The sequence below is a fragment of the Eschscholzia californica genome, unplaced genomic scaffold, assembly GCF_041429995.1.
Source record: "Eschscholzia californica isolate CP2 unplaced genomic scaffold, dmEscCali1.0.p SCAF_5, whole genome shotgun sequence".
In the NCBI taxonomy this organism is placed as follows: domain Eukaryota; kingdom Viridiplantae; phylum Streptophyta; class Magnoliopsida; order Ranunculales; family Papaveraceae; genus Eschscholzia; species Eschscholzia californica.
Window position 1 is genome coordinate 37,175,772 of NW_028238472.1, and position 19,144 is coordinate 37,194,915.

The 19,144-nt window shown below is 35.6% G+C and overlaps 2 protein-coding genes across 3 annotated transcripts; both read right to left on the bottom strand.

Moving 5' to 3' along the window:
• Positions 1–928: 928 nt before the first annotated feature.
• LOC147538952 (RAD3-like DNA-binding helicase protein) lies at positions 929–7,836 on the bottom strand. 2 transcript variants are annotated; one of them, XM_086640302.1, is made up of 10 exons: positions 7,692–7,836; positions 7,334–7,617; positions 6,608–7,222; positions 6,449–6,537; positions 4,405–4,758; positions 3,791–4,093; positions 3,459–3,707; positions 3,152–3,373; positions 2,036–2,612; positions 929–1,594 (listed from the first exon to the last, which is right to left on the bottom strand). In XM_086640302.1, the coding sequence occupies exons 2-10, from the start codon at positions 7,449–7,451 to the stop codon at positions 1,389–1,391; spliced, it is 2,733 nt and encodes a 910-aa protein (XP_086496428.1). In that variant the 5' UTR covers positions 7,452–7,617; positions 7,692–7,836; the 3' UTR covers positions 929–1,388. The 2 variants fall into 2 exon arrangements, with proteins under 2 accessions (XP_086496428.1, XP_086496427.1); XM_086640301.1 differs by lacking the exon at positions 7,692–7,836 and having other exon boundaries at positions 7,334–7,659.
• Positions 7,837–8,411: 575 nt separating this feature from the next.
• Positions 8,412–13,521, bottom strand: LOC147538953 (peptidyl-prolyl cis-trans isomerase FKBP65-like). Its single transcript, XM_086639671.1, has 12 exons — positions 13,020–13,521; positions 12,650–12,736; positions 11,819–12,079; positions 11,643–11,723; positions 11,469–11,549; positions 10,793–10,987; positions 10,611–10,700; positions 10,048–10,223; positions 9,840–9,962; positions 9,549–9,695; positions 8,865–8,992; positions 8,412–8,770 (listed from the first exon to the last, which is right to left on the bottom strand). The coding sequence occupies exons 1-12, from the start codon at positions 13,195–13,197 to the stop codon at positions 8,668–8,670; spliced, it is 1,650 nt and encodes a 549-aa protein (XP_086495797.1). The 5' UTR covers positions 13,198–13,521; the 3' UTR covers positions 8,412–8,667.
• Positions 13,522–19,144: the final 5,623 nt, after the last annotated feature.

The following is a 19,144-nucleotide window of genomic DNA, read 5'->3' on the forward strand; positions in this document are numbered from 1 at the left end:
TGTCCTACAAATGCAATTTCAAACAAACAATTTGCTCCCAGCTGTGATGGTATACACATACCCATAATATTTCACCACTTCCTGAGCAAGAATGAGTTTAATTTAGTTGTCATGCCAAGAAATTTGCTAGCAGAAATGGTGTTAACTAGAAAAGGCCAGTGATTTAGAGTGACCTGTGCAAAACCTAAGTAAATACAGGATCCTTATCATTCTATGTAACGTGAAAGAATGATAAAATGCAAATTAGTGTAGCCTAGACGACGAAACTGCCTCTATGCAACAATTCCTCTTGCGTTTCGGATTCTAGTTTACGTATATTTTGGTACATTAGCAATTCAGCATTAAGGATGACTTTTTTGAGTGAAAAAGTATTCTGAGGTAGTCAATATGGGATTCAGATCTTTATAGGATGGAGATGAAACAATATATGAATGATAATAGACCGATACTAGTAAAGGGGCAATAGACAACAGATCGTGAAGATATCAACCATCTATACTTCTAACAAGGGTATGAAAACAAAGGCAGTTGCTTTTTGTCTCAACCGACCCCGCTAAGATCTGTGTTGTATTAAAGTATCGTTTTGGAATCATTTTGATATAACATATCAGCCACTGTTTCCCTAATTTAGGCACAACCCAGACCCGCTTACGCCAGAGGTTTTTACTCAACGCAATTTTCCTTTTACTACTCCCCAGGGTTACCCACCAAACAAGACTAGGCATCAACTACCACCAAAAGGCCTATCCAATAAGCAAAACAAGATACACTCCGGTAAGAAATGTAGAAATAAGTGCAATACACATGAGTCTTCTGTTCTGTATGATGCCAAATCACATTCTATGACTTCTACGGAAAAATAATAACTCGCTCAACTTCTCCTAAAATAAGCTCCTGTTTTTTCTAGTAGCAAGAGTAAAATCAGATATAGATAGCAAAGAATAACTTTCTTCAATAAGATTCTTAGGTATAAAAACTATATTCAGAAGCATTTATTGCCACTAGCATGCATGTAATTCGGCACCATAATCGACAATCTAAAGACAAACTTCCATATTGCAACATATAAAGCAAACATAACTTATTGGATGAATCCAAATATAGCATACCTTCCACCCACAACAAGGTCTAAACCCTGTATGGTTGCATTCTCACTTGTACTCTCCATTCCGGCCCATCTTGTATCTGCAATTAGACCTAAAGCTGTAGACTGTTACTGTCAACTAGCCGTCGCCATGTTTCCATTATGTCCAATTATCACATTATAAACTGCCCCTAGTCTGTAAGTTGTCTGACTCAATCTCTGTTAAGCCAATACAAAACTGTGCACATTAATTTCCCAGCCACTTTCATATTTCTGATGTAATCCACTTCTTTTTCATCAAAATTTAAATGGGTAATCTCTGTTTGTTGAACTTGAAGAACTGATGCAACAGTCTATGGACTTCCCCATAATTCTGAGGCGTAGAAATAAGGCGATTCTTTATCCAATGTGGAAGCTTGTTAGTTGGGTTTGAGAAACTGCTTTGAGACGCATAACGAGAGTCGACCAACAAAATTGCTGCATAGTCATTTATGTGCCGAATTGCTCTACCTAGAACACCAACAGTTAGAGGAAAATATCAGTTGAGGTATAAGAAATTCAGGCAGTCAATTAGAAGAACTCCAAACAAAAATTAAATTAATTGAAGAATGCGGTGGTTCAACCAGTTATCTTTCTTATATACAAGATTACCAGACACACATTCCTATCTTTCTTAAGCACGGATACTTCTAATGACAAGGATTATTCCACTTCCGAGGTAGGACCAATCAAGTGTCCAATTACGTTAACCCATTCTCAATATCAATATACAAAACTCACAATTCTAAATAATTGTTCTAAACAGTGTTTTTACAAAAATAAGTACTGATGAACTCCGACAGTAGCCAAATCAACAAGCAGAGATTGTCTGTCTTGTTCATTTGGGTAAAAGTTGGCTAGCCAAATGAGTTCTATATGTCTTACAGATAATTTTTAATTGCTAACACATACCGATTGATTGATTTACAGCCTTCATGCAAAGGTTTTCGTAGTATTCTCTTCCTCTTCTCTTACAGCTTCTTAGAATGTTGAACCCATTTTGTACAATATCTCCATTGTAAACTTCATTGTTCACAAAAGCTTTCGGGGTTTCTGTAATACTTGGAGATCCGAGCCCTTCAATATGTTTAACCCTCTCCAGCAACTCAATATCAGATGGGCTTGGATAGGGAAGCCCAACCATAACTACACAGCGACCCATCCCATCACTAAAGTTTATACCCTCTGATATCTTTCCACCAACTACAGCAAGAAGGATAGCACCATTCTGTGAAACTGTAGATTCTTTTGGATCACCACCTGACAATGTTCGCACAGTTTCCCTGTAGTCCCTAAGAAAAACTTCCACATTTACATTATTTCTAGGCTCTCTGAATACACGTTTCTTTTTCATGATCCTTGTGAGGATACCTGAAGACTTCCATGCATCATGTACATGTGCTTCATACTCAAATGAAGAGAAGAACACAACTATTCCTTCAGGAACCACCGTCACTAAATTGCAAAGTAAACGTCCTAGCTCCTCTACCTGTAATTCAAAGCAATCATATATTAATAAGCAATGGTTCATGGTGTAAACGTTTTAATTAAAAAAAACACATAATGAATGCTTAAGTACGGTTAGACAGCTGAGCTAATAAGAAATTAAGAAAACTTTAGCTTAAAATAGTCCTAAATCAGTGATACCAGAAAGAAGTAAACTACACCTGGAGTAAAACTTACAAGTATTATAGCAGCTAACTAGTAAATGATGGTATCCTTAATTTCCTATATCTAAGAGACAGCAGGATGACACATTTTTCTACAATATAACAATAGAAGCTTCAACTTTTTTTTTTTCATTTCATTTTTACCTTTTCTTTATCTTGATTCATGTTACCAAACTAAGCAGTAGGAAAGCGCCAATAACAACAATGCCCGAAAATCCCAAATTTCTAATGTCTGAACCCTCTTGTCAGTAAATCATGATAGAGAAATAGTAAAGAAGTAGGTTATGCAAAAAAAAACCTAATACGAAAGATGAAACCTAATAGGAAAGATAGCACAACAGATCTGCATCATACTTACCATTTTTGGAGAGCTTCTAGAACTATAATTGAAATCAAAAGACTGGCCAGAAGGTCCATGTGAAACAGCAATGGGCAAAATACTTTCTGGAGGAACAATGTGGCCGCATGAGAAGAAATGTAACTTGTCTGGAAGTAACCATGGAAAAAGCCGCTCCTTTGTCTCCTCGATAGGCTGCAGAGTTCCCCCAGCCAAAACAACTGCATGCGCTTGTTCCACAATCTGTATCAAGCCCATGAATCTGATTATTGGAATGCTAACAATCTATAAAATGGAAGGTTAAAATTATAAGCTTTAGTCAAAGAACCTCAGAAAATATCTTCTCTCCTGCAAGCATGACATATTTCAGGTACCCGTCTTCTTGTTGACCAGAGTTCAGTGACTTTCTTCTAGAGATTATTAGCCTCCCATCACCATCGTTATTTATTAATGAATGTAACATACCAACAAATGCCTGAAATCCAGATAAGGAGCTTCCCTCTGCACCACTTACTGTATCATCATGTACAACACCACCTAATTCCAAATTAACACGCTTAGCTCCATACCCACTTACCTACATATTATGAAAAAACATATTATTTTAATGACAAAAAAAAATGAAATATAAGGAGAGGAAGAAGCCAAAAAATTGTTTACCTTGTAAATGATTTTGCTTTCCTTAATATAGTTTCGCAATTTTACCAAGTTGATGTTGTCAATATCAAGGGAAAATAAGAAATCATTGATCGCCATTGAAGAATCACAAAAACCCTTTCGCTCTGAAGAATTTTCACTATCTACAGAATTACTAAATGAACTGCAATCCTTCTCGTCAACCAACACTCTAAGAAAAGCTCGAGAAATAACCATTAGAGTCTGGATATACCTTCGGTTGCCAGCTCCCAGTAAATCCCTGAACCTTTGGAAGTACAGCTCAAGATGTCTATGGACCTGTTCCAACTGGAATTGCGACATGTTAATCAGTCACCATGATGACTTTGTTCATTCAGTAATTTCACTCACTCAAATTATAATTCTAATAACAAAAACTATGACGTGATAATATAAGTTATTTTACACGCTGGTCCTACTCAAAGAAGTCACTGTAGGAACTAAATTCACAGAGACTCTCCAAACTTGTAAGCCTCATTTTCCATAATAAATGGAATTCGAAGTTGTTCCACTAAGGGAGGTAGAACCAAGTCAGCTTACAAATTATCAACAATTCAAACTAAGATACTCAAGGAAATCAGAAATGGGGAACTCATTACCTGTGACAAACTTATTTTCGAATCATACATGCCTGTAAGGGAGTCCGCAAGATTATGGGCCTCGTCTATGACAACGACACTGTTTTTCAAATTCAGACCCAGTGATTCACGAGCAGACTTCAAGAGAAGCGATTGGTAAGGAAGGATAACAAGATTAGCGGCTGAAGCCATTCTACGGGAGCCATAATATGGACAAGACCCAATCTTGTTTCCAAGCTGGACAAGGTCTTCAATATCCAACGCACCTTGTTCAGAGGCCTCAACAGTAAACTGTTTTTGTAATTTATGCTTCCTAAGCAATGGGCAACCAGCAGAAGCTTTTGTCCTACGTATTCTTCCTCCATCAGACTGGATCTGCACATGATCAACGCTATATAAGTGTCATATTTTTACTAAATCAGGCCCAAGAAAAAACAAATAAGAGCAGTGTCTATGAGTTAGGTTCTTGGATTCATTGAGAACCTATGCTTAGCGAGAAATTAACAACAACTTTCTATGAGGCTGTATGTAGCAGATTTTACAGTTCAAGGATTTTGGAGTTTTCCAGGACAAAAGAAAATTTGAGGGCCATTGTTCACCCATCTTTTTAAACAAAATAAATTTATTACAAAAAGAAACCACCCATTTTATTTTAGAACAATGTACAATTAGCTCATGTATACTCAGATGGAATTAAAACGTGCAAGGAGACCTTCAATTTGCCCAACCAGTATGATTCTTCATTTACAACATATCATCCCGGAGACTTACAAAGGAACACCATCCACCCACAGGATTTCTATATTTATGTTGTTTCCAGTGAGATCATGCCCAGGCAAGTAGAGTGAGACATAAGGAGATGCTACCAGCTAAACTCTTAAACAGTAAAACACTCAACTAATCAGGGTGAGATCATCCCGACGTCAACACAGTTAGCATATCGCTAATAGCCATTAGATCACACCCTCACAGGAATACAGTACGGTGGTCGTGGTATGTTCTCTATGATAATTCTATCAAGAAACCTTTGTAACTATTCCAGAGTTAGAGTTCTTCTATGCCTAATAACAAAAACTCTACTTATATTTCAGTCAGTGATAGACAATTTGACATGGTTACTCGTTTGTAGGTGTATTCATGCTGCACTTCCGACAAACCAGAGACACCGAGAACTTAAACGAAGGCTTCTGGAAGTAAGCCCAACCCATAAATTTTCCAGTTTTAGTTTTCCAGGATTAGGATCCCCATCAGATGGTAGTTAATTTAGGGCTCATGTGCTTTCCGAGCATAGACATGTTTGGAAAAAATATACACCAAAAATAATCTGCAGATTGTGTAAGATGGTGCTGTCAAATCGTAAACCGTAGCGCTAATGATTTTCCGGTATTAGAAATCGTATAGTAGATTCAAATCGAAAATCATATAATTTATTTATGTATAAATTTGTCGGGTATGATATATACAAGAGAAAGAAGATATAAGCAAAGGAAGGAGAGTATGAACAGTGAGTTTGAACAGCAAGTGAGTTCGTTGGTGTCTTTAGACGAAGAAAAAAAGGGAAAAACAAAGAAAAAAATAACAAAAAGAAATATTTGGTAAACTGTAAATCTTCATCTGTAACCTTTAATGTAAGCTTTTAGTAGTCTTTCTTATTTTCCTTTTTCTCCATCTATTTTTCTTTTAACTTTCTTTATTCGAACAAGGCATATACGTTTTAAATGTGAAATACCCTTCCGATTCTACAAAAAGTTGAGTCTTGCGATTCACTCTGAATTCCATGATTCACAATTTAAAGTACGATTCAACTAATGAATCTTACGATTCAGGCTCAAAAACAGTTTAAGTAGGATTTGGGTTGAAACTTGTACGATCCCATTCAAATCGTGCAATTGAATCGTAAATCATAGGAATTTAACACCATTGGACTGTAAGATCCAATAATTTTCTTTACTTACTTTTCATTCAAAATGCCAAAAACAATGTTAGCTGACTTCATAAAATATATGACTTAGATATCTAATACTCAATCAAGATTCAGTTTTGAATGTTTTTGAGAGAGTGTAACCTTGACTTTTGTGGCATCTGATTTCTTATTCTTTTGAAGCTCTAAACATTGCTCATTGATTCGAGATGAGTTCTTGAGCTTCAGAACATCTGAAAAACACCAAAACATAATTTAGAATGGTGATAGTTAACAAAATAAAAGAGGTGATAATAATAATACCTTGATTAATACACAAATTCCTCCTCGAACCTAAAGAAACAACCTTCAACTCAGAAGCAAAGACTGTCTTTCTTAACTCTTTCACAAACTGCGAAAGTTGAGAATGTGTTCGACTACAAAAATAAACCTTTAGATTGTCCTCTTCCACATTGTCCTCGTCCTTGTCATCATCGTCGTCGTCACTCGAAGAACTAAATGAACTCCGACTAGCTTTCCTCTTTGATCGCCCTCCATTTATACCACCATCGTCACTTTCGTACTCTTCCACCAAAAACTCGTCTTCTTCACTCAACTCTACTGTTTTCTCAGACATCTTCCCCTTCCTTTCTCCTAACTCTACATCTTCATTTTCCCTATTCATAGACAAAAACTCTCTACAATTTCCTTTAGACTTCCTCTTCTCCTTACACTCAAATCCAACCCCTTGTTTTTTTATCTTCTTATCTTCAACTGGATTTTTCACATCTAAAGTAAAATCCCTCATCCAATCTGGTTCGTCATCAGAACCACATCGATTTCCATCCGAGCAAACTTTAGATTCAGATTTCAATTCTTTCTTCCGATCAACAACCCATTGTAGTGCACTACAGATAATACTTAGGGTTTTACCAGTTCCTGAATTGAGAAATAGAAATCATGATATAAGAACACTTTTGATCACAAGGAGAGAAGTAAATGAAATAGTTAGGGTTTAGAAATGTAGAGAGAGAAAGAGGGTTTAGTTACCGGTTGGACTTTCAAGCATGGCAACACCGCCCTTGTTGAGAAAACTGTATAGAGCTTTCATGAAGTCGATTTGTATTGAGTATGGTTCAAAAGGAAACGCAGGGAATTCTGGCTCCATTTTCTTCTTCCTCCGAACTTTCGATTCTACTAGTATTCGATTTCGTCGTCGTTGTGATTTTTGCTGCTTCCAGAAAGATCTCGCGCAGTTTCACTGTGTTTGTGTTGCGTCCGGCCTAACTCGCACTCTTCCCGCCCTTTTCAGAGAAATTAAGAAATTTAGGATTCTTTGGGTCATAGCCTATAGGTTCATCAAAAAACTTGTCTTTAAAAATTGGGTGCACGATAACTGTCTGATTACTATTGGTCTAAAGCCAAAGGAATGGCTATTACAAAGGCATTGATACATTGTATTACTACTGGTTTAAAGGCCGACGAATTTAATGACCTAAAACCCTCATACACTATGTTTGTGATGCGTTCGCGTTTTGGATTTGCAATTTCATGGGATCGAACTTGGGACCTCCGCATTGCGAAGTAGATGCGATGACTAACTGGGCTACCAGTTGGTGGCAATTGGGTTCTTAGTTATGTGAATATTGTAGCTTAATAATTTATTAATTGTCATTTTTATATCGATTTGATTTTCGTTCATTATATGTTGGAACGGTAGAAAATCACTCGGTTAGAAAGTTGTTGGGTGGGCACCAGCAACTAGACCTCAGGGCACCAAATGGACGGGTAAGCGGGCAGAATACTTATCTTGGAAACCAGGTAGCTGGGTGGGCGAGCGTCTACATAGGAAATATGTACTTGTAGGCCTGCACAAGAGAAACAGAACCTTAAAGTCTAAATACACCGGGATGGTGCCGGCGCAAGATGGTGCCGAAAAGTATTGTCTTTCTTTGTCATACTTGAGTTGCTAACTTCTTCCAACATAAGATTTCTTACAACTCAAAATGTAATACCCATTATGTCCCTTTCTTAATCCATTACATCCTTTCAATTTCTTCACTTAGAATCAACTCAACTGGTTTAGAAACCATTCTCAACAGGAACGTCGTATAATCTCATACAAATGTTTTCAGACATCAAATATTATCATTTTCATTGAATAATAACCCACATACAACTTAAACAACTCACACGTACTCTTATTCAGGAAATAACGAGCTACAAACATATGATAATACAACACAATCTCATTCTCAAACAAAAGAGAAACGAACATGTTGTATGTATACCATTTATTAATGAATCACGATATCTAAACCACCAAATTGACGAACTTCGCTAAAGTAAACAGAGTTTGCAGTTGATAACTCCACTACACAAACTTATATCTTCATATTTTTCAGCATGTTTGCATAAAGTGATGCGTCTTTCTTGTCGTGATACGACTTTAAGCTCTTTAATCTCTGCAGCTGTTGTTTCACCTCCCTGCAACATTAATACATATACACGGTCCCATAAGGTCAGACAGAAAGTCAATATGTAGAACTTGTAGTTATAACCGATAATTTTTAATACATACCCATTATTAGGATCAATGTCAAGTGCTTTCTTCAAATCCAACTCAGCCAGATCTAAATCAGCTGTTTCCATGTATGCCTGAGCTCTTCGAAAAAGTGCTTTCACATTGCTAGGTTCTAGCTTCAATACCTGCATGTAAGTAGAAAATTTATACCAATTGATTATCAAACTAACTTCGATATAAGTTAAAGCTCATAGTCTCTTAGCATAATAAGATTCACTAAGCAATCAAGGATTCTTCTTTGCGGTCTTATGTGGAAACTAAGTTAACTGTGAAATTCAGTTATATGTAAGTCCTCATTTTGGATACTTGGAGTATCAGATACTCCTGTGCAGCCACTTCAATCAGTGGTCGTAATGTGAGATTTTGTATGTAGTTGCACATAATTGTGTGAGACTATATGTTTGTGTTTGTTTGTGCACGCGCATGTCCCCTTTCCGGCTTTCTTTACACTCGCCATATCCGAAACGTTGTAACTGTAGCTAATACGAAAGTAGCTTATGTAGCAAACAAAATGAACTAGGTTTCATCTCTTACCATGGACAACTCTGTTACAACTTGAACATGGTGTTCATCTTTTATGGATTTCCAATCTTAGCTACATTATATCCTTGGTTTCTTAACCTATATATATATCGTGATCGTTTGCCTATATTGGTCCGGATGTGTTCGACTGAAAATTACCTTAGAGCATAATGCAGCAGCTTCTCTGAACTTCTTTAGTTTAAGCATGCATACAGCATTGTTAAGATTGCAAGTAACTTTAAAGAAATTTCCTGCCTTCTTCTGCTCCTCAGTGAAAGTACTATCGAACTCCACGTATTTTGCTCCCTGGTGTAGTAAAGATAATAACCAGTTTCAATTTCAATTACATGTTGAAGATCAAATCGACTTACAAGTTGGTACTATACTAGATACAAGTAATGATTTACAAACAAAGAGAGGATAGGACTTGGAGTATGAAAGTAAAATCACCATATCATATCTCAGTGATGCTCTCTTATACTTCTCGGCTTTGAAATAAGCATTTCCTTGCTCTTTGCGCTTTGCCGCATATTCAAGCTTTTCCAATGGCTCCATGTCCCACGACTCAGTAACCTAAGAAGGATATATAATATAATTTAAGATAATGAATCAAGAAAAATATAAAGATGAAATAAGAGAAAATTTAAACAAATCCCACCTTTGTAAATCCCACCATCTCAACTTCGTAATATAAAGTCGAACGTGCAGGAATGACAGCTAACTTGGTTTTCGCTTCAGTTTCACCATATCCATATTCATGATTAACAATAACTAGAGAAATCTCTCCTCTTTTCATCGTAGCAACTGCCAAGTCAAGGCCTTCAATAATTTGATCTGCATAGAAGAATTCCATTCAGTATAAGCCTTACAGTTGAACCTATAATTATGTAATATTACCCATTTATATTGTTTTGATATGTTTGATACTTGAATACTCATAGTCCCTTTGGCCTAAAATTTGAGCTTTTGCATGTAATACTTGCACGCAATTATCTAAGGACCAAAATACGTATCTAGGTTAATATGTTTCGCATATAGCCTAAAATCAGTTTATCCAAAAGTAACATACGTGTGCGGCCATACTTATACACGTACTATTGTTCCTTTTACGCTTATTCCACTCACCACATCCATTACCTCGAAGCAGTGTCACATACTTATACACGTACTATTGTTCCTTTTACGTAGTAATATTTTGGTTTGTTTCATATTTGTCCGTACCTTCATCAACGATAAACTCTAGTGGTTCTTCTCCCTCGTACCCCTTCTTCTCAAAAATTGTTCCGTCTGAGAGTTTACCAACATATTTAACTGCACCACATAAATTTAAAACAATATTAAACTTTAGTAAGACTACACTTGCAAAAAGGTTCAAGAAAATGTAATAAAACAGAGCAACTTACTTTGAGCTGTGGTTCCACTATTTGGCTTCTCAAATCCTAATCCAGGAGAAGTGATTTTCTTGACAACCAGCATATCTTCAGTGATGTACTCTAGTAGCTTAAAAGAAACTAGCTCCAATGTGATATTAACAACTGCATTTGGAGGAATAGCGGGAAACCCATCTTGTGCAGGTCTTCCACTAGTACCAAAAGCATCTATACATTCGAACAGTCAAGACACGCGGATGAGTAATATAACTTTTCACGTTTTTTGGTTTTTGTAAATATAAAGAATAGTTATAAAAATCAAAACCAAAAACTCAAATAAGTCAAGACAAAAGTTCTATTTGAATACATAAAATGTCTTATTATGAATTGTCAGCTTAGGTAGTGTTTGTGTTTTCAATTGGATTTTTAGCAATAATAAGATCGTCCTTAGTGAACTTAATTCCCATTAAGCTCGAAATTCCAAATTTTATCTGAGCCTCTGCCAATTTGAGCTTTGAAGAATCAAAGAACTCAGTTTGATTGTTATTTTCCCAATTTCCTTTTTGAGTTTTTAACTTTGTACTTTGTACCCAATTACTAGTTGGGATTCTTGTTTTAGATCGTTATTTGAGGCTCATTTTGTGTGATAAAATCGTCACGAGAACGTTAAAAGACAGTTAAGTTTACAAGCACTAAAGCAATTACGTACATTGGGGTTCAACGTGTAGGATGGCCTTTTCTTCTTTCCGCATCGTTACCACAGCTTTAGCAATGGCAGGACAAAGGTGGCCTATATACATCAAACATATTATAAGTTACAAAAGAACATATTATCGACCAAATCTGAGATATTTGCAACTATTAAAACAGAAAATTCAATCACCATCGCTGACGAGAAACTCAACACCTTGGTCGGGTGACTTCGCCACAACAGTACCATCCTCGAGTTTAACTTCATATGTTACTGTCAAAAGAAGTTGCACACAAATTAAGTGTTTTCGGTTTTAAACCGAGGAAACTAGGCATGGTTTCCATTAGGATATGATTAATCAACGTTACCTGTCACTTCATCTTTCTTTTCTGCTCGCTCAAACACTTCACTTCTGGATAAAATTTTCTTTAATATTCCTTCATCATTGCAGACATCGACAACCTTGTACCAAGATAACATTTCCACCTCGAATTGTAAAGTTGCATCTAGTGGGATATTGGGGTATAGATTTTGGATCCCTTGATTCAATTCCGGGGGAACGGTGAAGACGGAGATTTCTCCCTTCCTCATTGTTATAATTCCTTCTTTGCATCCTTTTAAAACGTTATCTACAAAATGATATTTAGTGAGAAAAGAGAAAGTCTAGCATTGTGTTCTTTGTACTCGAATACATATATATATACATAATTATGTGTGTGTGTCCCTGAATGAGAATTTTAGATGAATGATACCCTGGACAAGTAAGGCCGGAACCACGAATTTGTAAAGGGGGCTAGCTTATATAGGCTACTCTGATGGATTGAGCTAACTACAGTATACCTGAAAATATTTTAACACCAGGCTAGCCTGGGACTCTTGGAGATAGCAGGAATTTATGTAGACAAGGGCTAGTCTATATAGACTATACTAATGGATCGGTCTAATTAGTGTAAATACGAAAAATTAGACCCATCCTGGGTCAGCTTACTAAAGGTTATGCACCTGCAGCCAACTCTCTAGTTGTTGGGAGCCTGCCGAAAATACCACAAAATCTACTATACCGTAATGTGTTAACCATTCTTAAAGATTTTCTAATTAGGATAAATTAGTTAATCAAATTCGGTTATAAGTCATAAATTCGAAAAGTGTAATTAAAATGACAGAAAAAAAAATTCATTAAATTAAGAGAACATACATACCCTTTCCAACAGCAACAACCAATGGTTCCCCTTTGTCTGAGCTAGATGCAACCTTTTCCCCTCCCAAGATACTAATAGTATAATTCACTGTATAATCCAAATGAATGATTCAAGATCATTAGAAACTGAAGTAAAGATCAAGAATAAACAAATACCCAGAAACTAAAAGAGAAAAGATAAGCAAAAAATTTCAAATATCTAATAGATTAAGGAAGAAAATTAACCCAAATACAAGTTCAATACCGATCCCTAAAGTCCAGATTACTTACCCAAAGATAAAATTTAATCAAGATCAAGATACCCATTTCATAGAATCAAAAGATGAGATAAAATAATATATAAAGATAAGGGAAAGAGATATTAGTAGTACCAGTAATTTCATCTCCTTCTTCAGGAGCTTCCCAACCATCACCAACTTTGATAAGTTTCTTCTTCAAACCAGATTTAGTAAGAAGTCCTTCTTCTTCAACTTTTTCAGGAAAGTAAGGTCTGAACTCTGCTTCTTCAGTCAACTTTGGTGGTGCTGTACCTTCATCTATGTCGTCCATCTCTCTAAAATCTCTCTCTCTCTCTCTCTCTCTCTCTCTAAAATCTCTCTCTCTCTCTCTCTCTCTCTGTCTGGGTTTAGAAGAAGCTCAGTGGAGTGATTATCGATTGAATGTCAGTTTTCTGGTGGCCAATTGGATTTTAAGAACAGAGAGAAGATGGGAAGTCACACTAAATACCACGAGAAGCACGATTGGTGATATGAGTTGGAGAAATCTCAAGTCATTAATAGGCGCATCTTGGACACGCAATAAGTATTTGAATATTACACTCCAAAAGTTTACCCATCTCATTTTCATTGATTCTTTTCAATTTAGCAAACAACTAAGGGCACCTCCAATGCAAAAAAAATTATAAAAATTCTAATTGTCCAATCTTTTCTTAATTAATTTTTTCCCCTAGTGATACTGTTGAGATCTTTTATTCAAAAGACATATTTCACGCAGCACTTACAAAACTTAAAAATTATTTAGCTGTCGTTTTTTAGGGTGACTAATATACTAACACACAAAAATGTTGTATGAACAAATATTATCGATGTTGACTTATTTGACTTCTACTTACATATTTTCAACTAATGATTTGAAAGTAATAAATTGAGTCATCACATTTGATTTATTAATAATAGGATAAATGCAACAAAATTTAGAGAAATCATCTAGAATTAAAACATAAAATTTATGACCATCAATAGAACAAATAGATGACGGACCTCAAACGTCTGAAAAACTAACTCTAAAGGTCGACAAGAAACCGTGAAGGTTTGTAAAAAGGGAAGGCGATGACTTTTTTCCAAATTGACATGTCTGACAAACACCAAATTTCCTCAACGATAAAAGCCGCAACCACCGTTTGTTATCCACAGTGGTAAGGATCGCGGACAAATTTTTTTCAGGAGAAAAAGAGATAGAGAGAGAAACAAAAAAAAGAGTCGAGAAATAGAGAGATGAGAGAAATAGTGGTGGTTGAGAATGGTAGTCAGAAGTGGGTGGAGATGAGGAAGAAGAAGTTTTGTTATTTCGGAGAATTTGATCACAATTTCATTTTAAAATAATGTAACGGGAAATTTTCTTCAAAAATGCGACATTTAGTTTTTGGACGGATTAGTTATATTCTGGAAAAAAAAAGTTATTTTGTGCAAGGGGCAGACATAAGTACCGAGTGATGAGTTGGGACATGAAGATGTTATTTTTTTGAGTTTGGGGCATACATGTGTATGCCCAATTTTGGCTAATTTTATCATTAAAAAAAAAATAACGATGTCAAATAACAATTAACATTAGTTAACTCTTCCGTTAACAAAAAAAAAGTGAAATGGCCCAAACGCTAGTTTTATTAACTTTTTATGCAAACATTTAAATTCAAGTGTCCCTAACACTATTATTACCAATTTTTTCTCCCCCCCCCCCCCCCCCCCCCCACACCCCCTCCCTCTCTCAATGTCTCTCATTCTCTCACACTCGCTATTTCAGCGAAGGGAGAATTTCCTTCGTCGGAATCCTCCAAGGGGAAAGGGTCTCATTTGAAACCCTAAAACTCTCGATGTTACTCCATAACTCACTCAGTTTCTCCTTTGTAATTGTTGCGGCAGAGGAGAAGAGTTTGACTTAAAATCTTAAAACTCTCAATGCGGGTTACCAATAAGGGTACTCTTTCCTATTTCGTCGGAACAATGAATGTATATATATATATATAGAGAGAGAGAGAGACAATGGTAGGGTTCATCTAAGATTTTTCTACTCAAAATTTAGATTATCTTGATACAAAATGTTATTCTTCAAGTCATCGTCGTGAGTTTAACATTTTTTTAACAAAACTAAGCTACGAGATTATTTTTGAACATTAAGATACTTTATTATTTATGAACAAATGACATTGATTTATTAATTTTTAGATTAATTTTAGTGAGAATGAGTGGATGAATGCATACAATTAAATTTTGTGGTCACACTTTTTGTGATATATAGGTTTGTACACAAGGTATATGAATTTATGTGTGTGTGGAGGTTTATGTAAATATGGTCAATGTATGTAAATAAGTTATTTTGTTTTTAATTTGAATATTGCTCAAATATCGTAAAGTTTGTGTTGGAGCATTTGAATTTAAAAAATTAGTGTTCACATTATAACTAACGCAAGAGTCAACTACCGTTAAGGGTCATTAGACGATGTTACTTTTTGGATGATTAAGTTTGTCCTTTTCGCAAAAAACTCAGAAAAAAGCCTTACAATAAATTTTCTTAAAACTTTAATCTTTATTTCTTATCGTAGACCAAACAACCATCAAAATTTAATATTATGGCCAATGGCAGATCGATTATGGGACCAGACCAAGTTTTAGCTCTAGCTAAAATTTGAGAATTTTTTTTTATGAGCTGATGACAACAATTTAGTTTTTCAATATGTATGTCTTAAACTTCTAGTCAGTGGTTAGAAACATCTCAGATTCTTATTACTTCTTTTAAAAACACTTTCTTTCCTTAGTGTTGAAGGTTTGGAATCTCTAGAATCTTTCTTGTTTCTTTCTTTCTTATCACAAAACCTGTTCTCTTTGTTTGTTGACTAAATCCGGTGCCCTCTTGTTCCTTTCAATTTTATTGTACAACATCTTCAGCTGTTTTTTCAAGCACTCTTCTTGAAGTAATATCAAACCAAGTTTAGTTCTTCATGTTGGAAACAACAACTTCTTAGGTTGGACATCAGAACTTCCCCTATTGTGTTTCTTATAATATGTACTACTTTCATTATTCAACATTAATTTTGTTTGCTTTCACACGGTTGCATAAAAGGTATAAATTTTTCATCGACTTCCAGTACTGGTTGATCCAAAATTTAGTCTCGGTAGAAGCGAAAATATATATCCAAACGAAAAAAGTTATCAATTCACAAATACATTTATGTAGTTATCAACACATAATAGAGAAAAAAAAATTGGTAGAGAAAAAAAATCGATCCATATAACTAATTTTGGAAGAGACAATTTATAGTGAATACAATTTCTCGACAATATATGTTAACTGTTGAACAAATACTTTAGTTTCTTTTTAAAGGCCAAGAGATTATTTAAAAGGCTAAAATTAATACGTAATGATTTAAATTATCTTCTTCGCAGCTTAAATATCATTCATCATATGACTTTTTATTTGTCCTTATGCATCTCTCTAACATCTGATAATTGTTTGGCAAACTACTTCTGTACTTACTATGAAAACCCATAAGGACTTTTTATTCTATTCACGGAAGTCCTTATGTATTTTATCAGTGATATATATGTCATAATGAATGTAATGGCTCTTGGAGTCAATGTCAAAAAAAAGATCTCAATAAAGTTTTGAAAGTGTAAATAATTATATGTGACTGCGATTGAATTTCCTCTTAATTACAAGTAGAAAAAGAAATAAATTTAAGAAGGATTGAAACGTCCAAATAACTGAGGATAAAACACATCGTCAACTAGTGAACTACTCTTTCATTTAAAATCATACTACTTACAAATATAGAAATCAGTGGCCACTGTTTTATGTGAGTTTGATTTTAGAGAAATTCCATTCATCATTCCATTTTGGTCCCTCCCCCAACCCTCCGCTGATGTGGCGACATATCACTGGAGTGTGGAGCAATTTGAAAGAGAATAGTGAGAAAATATACCCAGTGATACGTCGTCACCATGGAAACTGGAAGAGAGAGAGAGAGATCCATTTGTTTTATCAAACATTTAAGTTTTGATTGTGTTTTTCTTGAAAACGAACCACTTTAAGCTTTGATTAATCCTCACCATTAAAATGAAAGATTTAAAGAAAATTTAGAGACACAAAGTAAATCTAGAGGGTAACAAAGTAGAAAAAGGAGAGAGATAACATGTACGCAATCGGAGATCATAGAAAACATTTGAATAGGAAAGAGAAAGGATTAAGAGAAAAGTATGTGCACAATGTTTTTGATACTTTCTGCGTATGAAGTCTACAAAAGTTGACTTACACCAATTTTAGTCTGACACGCACCAATTTTGAATTTTGAATGAGCAGAGGACTAAAATAAAATTAGGGGTAATATTTTGGACCTTTTACTTGTTTTGTTTTGGGTGAAAACATGGCCAACGGAGGAAGTCAACAAAATAGACTGAAAAGAATCCACGGGAGGCACGTGGGAGAAACTAGGATTAGAAATGGGTTAATGCGTCTGAGCGCCATGCAACATATTCCATTGTTCTTTCATTAATATAGGGTTAATTCCGTTTTGGCCCCCGATTTGTGACCAACTGGCCGTTTTGGCCCTCATAAGTGTCCGGCAGTTCGTTTTGGCCCCAAAAAATTCCTAAATGGCCCCAAATTTTTTCAACCTCCCAATTTTACCCCCATGGCATTTCTGTAATTATTTTTTTTTCTTTTTCTTTGTCCACCTCATCTAACAATCACCACATCACCTGTCCACCTCACCCTTCTTCTCCGGCGAAAGGTTGCCGGCCGGAATAAAAAATTCCGGCCGGCCACCTTTACCCAAAAAAAAAAAAAAAAAATTTTTTTTCTTCATCTTCTTCATTTCTCTCTCTTCTTCATCTCCTTCTTTCTCTCTCTTCTTCTTCTTTCTCTCTTCTTCCTAATTTGTGGTTTTAGCGATGACACTAAACGCTTTAGTTTCTCAACGGTCGAAAATTTGAAATGAAGCAGGGAAAGGAGGGCATTAAACGAACCAACCCGGGATTTAAAGGGGTGGGGATCCGGCGGGAATTTTTTATTTTTTTTTGGCAGTCAACGGAAGGATATAGAGAGAGCTGAAGATAGAGAGAGAGAAACAAAAACCCCCAAATATTTCTAGAGCGAGAAACACCAACAACAACTAAGAAACATAGAGAGAGAGATAAGAGAAGAACACAGTCGCCGGCGGTTTCTGTTTTGGTATGGGAAGGATGGGAAACGGTCGAAGAAACTTCTCTGTATTTTCAACTGATTATAAACTTCTTGAAGAAGTAGGTTATGGAGCTAGTGCTACTGTTTATAGGGCGATCTATCTTCCTACTAATGAAGTTATCGCTGTTAAGTGCTTAGATCTCGATCGATGCAATAGCAATCTGGTTTGTCTATTTCTCTCTTTTTTACCTCTTCTTTCATCGTTTTCTTCAGTTAAATCCATGTTGAATTACTCAGATTTGATAGATCTTAATTCAATTTTAGTTTTTTATTTATTGATTTAGAAGTGTAATTTGACTAAAGTTTGATTGGAGAGGATAAATGTTAAGGTGTGTTTGTTAATTTGTTGGGAGCTTGATTTACCTATTTGAGGAAATGATAAGATCTGATATCAGGTACTAAAGGATTAGAATTGATTTTGTTGTTAATCTGACTTGCCTTTTTTTCTGAACCTGCTGGCCTTAGCTAAGCTAGTTGAGTGATTAATTAGGGCAAATAAACTTTATCTACTGGAATTGCAAACTTCTATTTATGGATGACCACAAAAAATTGTTTGGGAGAAGATGAAACTAGCAGTTTGACTTCGGGAGGTAATATCTGCTTGGACAGATTATTTTTTTTGGGTGAGGAGGAGATAAAGAAGAAGAAGAGAGAGAAAGGAGATGAAGAAGAGAGAGAAAGAAGGAGATGAAGAAGAGGAAGAAATGAAGAAGATGAAGAAAAAAAAATTTTTTTTTTTTTTTTTTGGGTAAAGGTGGCCGGCCGGAATTTTTTATTCCGGCCGGCAACCTTTCGCCGGAGAAGAAGGGTGAGGTGGACAGGTGATGTGGTGATTGTTAGATGAGGTGGACAAAGAAAAAGAAAAAAAAGATAATTACAGAAATGCCATGGGGGTAAAATTGGGAGGTTGAAAAAATTTGGGGCCATTTAGGAATTTTTTGGGGCCAAAACGAACTGCCGGACACTTATGGGGGCCAAAACGGCCAGTTGGTCACAAATCGGGGGCCACCCATTAATATATGATTAATGAGTGTGCCAAAGA

What these genes read in the sequence shown, in the direction of transcription:
- LOC147538952 (XM_086640302.1), bottom strand. Translation starts at nt 7,451, where the DNA reads ATGGAGCCAGAATTCCCTGCGTTTCCTTTTGAACCATACTCAATACAA. An exon ending in GAATTTGTGTATTAATCAAG is followed by an intron (nt 6,538 to 6,607) that starts GTATTATTATTA and finishes GGTGTTTTTCAG; the next exon opens with ATGTTCTGAAGCTCAAGAAC. An exon ending in GAGAGAAGATATTTTCTGAG is followed by an intron (nt 3,374 to 3,458) that starts GTTCTTTGACTA and finishes GGCTTGATACAG; the next exon opens with ATTGTGGAACAAGCGCATGC.
- LOC147538953 (XM_086639671.1), bottom strand. Translation starts at nt 13,197, where the DNA reads ATGGACGACATAGATGAAGGTACAGCACCACCAAAGTTGACTGAAGAA. An exon ending in AAAGAAAGATGAAGTGACAG is followed by an intron (nt 11,724 to 11,818) that starts GTAACGTTGATT and finishes TTCTTTTGACAG; the next exon opens with TAACATATGAAGTTAAACTC. An exon ending in TGAGTTTCTCGTCAGCGATG is followed by an intron (nt 11,550 to 11,642) that starts GTGATTGAATTT and finishes TGATGTATATAG; the next exon opens with GCCACCTTTGTCCTGCCATT.